A 4,265-nucleotide genomic window follows, 5' to 3' on the forward strand; every position below is an offset into this window, starting at 1 on the left:
GTTTCTATGATATGTAAGTACACTAAGAAGCATAATATCTAGCACTTTAAGGTTAGAGCTATAGTCTCTATTAAGGTTCCTTAAGAGGATAGAACCTCAACTAATAATAAGAGGCTATTTGCACGAATTCTAGAGGAGCCTTATCCTTATAGATATTAGGTTCTTACATACTCTAGTATTATACAACGCCTTATCCCTACAAAATCACTTAGAGTTGTAGAGCAAGCTCTATGGTCTAATATCATTATTCCTACTTCTACAAAGCAAGTAACGCTAGGGCTTATAGCTAGAGAGGCTTCTATAAGCGCATAGGTTAGAATATCATGCTAATGTAAAGGGCAGTGTAGTACAAAGCGCTGCTATTGCTATAAGGAAGCTAAGGAGTGTAGTGTACACTACTATAACGATGATTATAACTGTAGTAATTTATTAGGTCTAGCTACTTATATAGAAATAGCTCTAGTTAAGAGGCCTCGTTAGAAACGAGCATAGGTAGACACAGTAGGAAACGTAGCTATATAGATTAATTAATTACTTCTATAATATAATACAATTCGTAGGCAGACTAGTCCGTTCGCAAACTACAATATTTGTAGGTAGACTAGTTGGCTCGTAGGTTAACTAGTCCATTTGTAAACTTAATCTATTCACAGCACAACTAGAACATATGTATTAACACGGACCCTATACCTAGTATTTTGACAAAATACTAGCTTCTAGCCTATGTATCTGTTAGCTTGAACATTACAGAGTTTAAAGCCTAAACTTATTAAGGGATGGCCATCTAGAATCACAGCAGTTTAGAGATGAAGCGCCTAGTTATCTGCTAAGTACTCGAAGAATTCATATCTAGAGACAAGCTAGTAGATTTCCTCTTATTCTAGAGATGAACTGTTAAGCTCTTCTAGCTGTAGGAACCACATACAAATGGAAGCAAGGAGGAAGCTTGAGTCTTGCATAGACAGTGAATTCTTCTAAATCCCGTTAGAAGAACAACTAAGTGCTGATTGATTACAATCTTCTTGTGTTATTAATGATGAACGGCGGGAGTGCCCATCTGTACGAATTAACACCTTAGATAATTGACACCTACTCTCTATTCCCTAGCTGTATAATCTTCAGACAACTCTTTGCTTCTAAGCTTGTAAATACCTTTGCAGTAGCAATAACTCCTATTGCAAAACCTACTTCATTAAAGTTGTAGATATCCTGCTCTAAGATTCTGTATTTTGCAACTATGTTTCGTATAAGGGAGAATTACCCTTTAATTATCGTTAGATCTTTACATTTTGCATGTTTATAATTGTACTTCTGACTAAACTTTGCTTTGATTTCTATACGACGCTTTATGAAGTTGGTAGTCTAGTTTATCCTAACAGGGCTCCTACCCTGTTTAGAAAGTAGGAGGTCGGCCATTTCTTGTACACCTTATGGCTGGGGTGGAAATCCACGTGAATCTAGGTTGAGAATATACTGAACAAGAGCTGACTCTTCATACGGAGTCAACTTGTGTAAATTAGGGGTAGTGTTGCGTTAAGAAGGCATTCCGTTCATTCGATGAAAAGCGATGAATAAGGCACATCATATGATATAGCAGCAGCCCGGATACTTTTAATATGCCCTTGTTTAATAGCTTCAATAGCTAAAATAATCCTACCCTCTTAATTAGAGGATAGCGCTTTATGTACTGGTGGCATTGTTCATTATAGGTAGTAGACGCGTTATTGGTGTTTTTGTGACCGACTCGCTTGTGTAACCGACTCGCTTATGAAATACGTTATACGTAGGTTATTTTATATGAAACCATGTTTACAATGATTGGAATTTTTATATTAGGTTTGCTAGTCTGTATCAATCGTGCTATCATAATTATAGCACTTTGTCCTTGTATAATACTCCATGGTGTAAGGTGCAGTATCTGGTAAATTCTCGGTATATAACTACATATTTACTCTGCCAGTTACCATTCCGCTTATAAAGTATACTTGTAATCAGGATGATGATCGCCCAACGCCTCCCTCTGCTCTTCCAATGGCAGGTGTGCAACATCGTTTAGTAAGTGCTCCCTATGGCTCACCTTCTCTCGGTTCAGAGATTTAAGCCAAACCAGGTTTGCAGCTAGCAATACTACCGTCACTACGCAGAAAGACAGGTTGAGCTTTGCCGCAAACGCGTAGTGTGGAGCGTCTTTCTTAGGATATATCCATGTGCTGAGAATGCCGCCTGCGTTAGTCATGATGAAGCTGAGAGCGACTGCCGTGGCGCGCCGCATATGGGAGGCTGAGTTGTTGGGGATCCAGGATATCATAGATGGTGCAGAGGAATATACTCCAATAATCAGGAAGCACAGCGCCGTATACTTTTGTCTAAAGCTTTTAGCAGTTAAGAAGAGCGCAAAGCCGATAATAGCGACTAGTGTGGTGGTTATTGCAGTTAGGCCTCGCTGTTGGTAGTGATCTGCCGTATAAGCCAAGATCATCGTAACGATGAAAGCCAAGACGAAAGGAGGTACGGTAAGAAGCTGCGTATTGGTTGGGTTGAAATTGAGAGTCTGAACGATGGTAGGCGTGAAGTATGCTAGGCCAAAGAGACTGTAACCATTGCAGAAGAGGGCGATCACGTTTATCCACACATGTAGGTCTTTGAAAGTAGAAAGTAAAGATTTCCACGAGAACTTTGCCCCCTCGACAGAGTTTGCATCGAGAGTAAGTCGGTAATCGCAGTGGTCAGCCTGTGCCTTCGTGAAAGTCTTCACACCTTGTGGATTGTTTGGCATGGCCCAGAAACACAGGGATGCGAAACAGACGGTAAAGAGTCCTTCTAGGAGGAAAATCCACTGCCATCCGTGCATGTTGCCAATGCCATCCATTTGCTGAATAGCGGCGGTAAGGAGACTAGAGAAGGCGCCAGAGAGAGCAGCGGCGGAGAAAAAGAGGGCAATCCTAACTTGCAGCTCATGAGGCCGGTAGAAGCCAGATAGATAGAGGACAATGCCTGGAAATAGGCCACCTTCGCAGAGACCGAGGAAGAAGCGACATGCAAGAAGGCCTGAGTACGTCTTTATCTGGGATTGAAGGGTCGTCACAATACCCCATGCTAGCACCATCCCTGGAAGCATTATCCGCGGTCCAATCTTTTTGAGGACGAGATTTGACGGTAACTCAGCCGCAATATATGGCACGTAGGTAACGGTGATGGCTGAAAAGGGGGTTAGTCCCTGAAACTTTCCATATATCTTTCTTGGGAGACAAAGGGGGGGCTTACCAATTTGATACTGGGTATCGGAGATGCCGAGATCCTTCTGGAGGCCAGCAACTCGAGCGTTTCCAATATTTGCTCGATCTAAAAACGCCAATAAATACATCGAGGCCAGAAGAGGAACCAGCAGAATATCCAGCCTAAACAATGTTTTCTTATCAAATGAAGGGTCAAAATAGTGGCTCAGACCCTCCTCAGTCTTGGAGTTTGGCAGAGCACTTTCGTTGCGAGCCATCTCTAGTTGGTCTATGTCCATCTTACCGTTCGTAGTATCGGCGATTGTCATGATGATGATTAGGCCCGGGAGGAGTTATGTAAATGACGGCAACTACAAGTCATAGAAAATAAAAGAGGTTCTCAAGTGAAGAATATAATGTCACACGCCGCTTCCTTGGTGACACGACGCTATGATAGACGTGGGCCACGAGGGATGATTGCTGTTTGGAGATAATTCGGAGGGTATTAGGACGTCTTATATAGCATTCGACAAGCCAACATCTACCTAGAATCCGTCTCGTGTTCAAATCTCCAGCGATCCACAAGTGTCTAACAATACCATATATGTATATGTATATATATATCCAACGTTTCTTAGGTACACCTCCCTGGTTTGTTCTACATATGGTCCAGAGCTTTGACAGGGGTTCAGTCCAACACGATGCCATATTCGGTTACCGCGTCGTAGACTACGACAACAAGCTTGCGGGATGCAGCAGCGCCAAGAATATCCCGCAGCAGTCATAATTTCCAGATCGCCATTAGTTCCTTTGCAGCTAACCTGTGCCGGCGTATGCTTGTGAGTGGCTTCGAGTTGCCGGTCGTTATTTGAAAGGGCATGCGACGATTCGCTGTCGGATGTTCAGGGCTGTGAATGAAATGGAATGTTTTCAGCTTGCTGTCGGTACAGTCAGGAACTGACGCTTACGAGTTCATGCTCCGTTGGCTCTCTTGTGACAAAGAAGGGCCAAGCGAGTATTGCTGATAAATACGGCTGAGTGAAATCGAGT

The 4,265-nt window shown here is 42.6% G+C and overlaps 1 protein-coding gene across 1 annotated transcript; it reads right to left on the reverse strand.

Moving 5' to 3' along the window:
- Positions 1-1,972: 1,972 nt before the first annotated feature.
- On the reverse strand, positions 1,973-3,544 carry VE01_05850 (uncharacterized protein; the record flags this gene model as incomplete). Its single annotated transcript, XM_018275308.1, has 2 exons — positions 1,973-3,198; positions 3,265-3,544. The coding sequence occupies 2 exons, from the start codon at positions 3,542-3,544 to the stop codon at positions 1,973-1,975; spliced, it is 1,506 nt and encodes a 501-aa protein (XP_018129995.1).
- Positions 3,545-4,265: the final 721 nt, after the last annotated feature.

This window comes from Pseudogymnoascus verrucosus (genome assembly GCF_001662655.1).
Source record: "Pseudogymnoascus verrucosus strain UAMH 10579 unplaced genomic scaffold scaffold_24, whole genome shotgun sequence".
NCBI lineage: Eukaryota > Fungi > Ascomycota > Leotiomycetes > Thelebolales > Thelebolaceae > Pseudogymnoascus > Pseudogymnoascus verrucosus.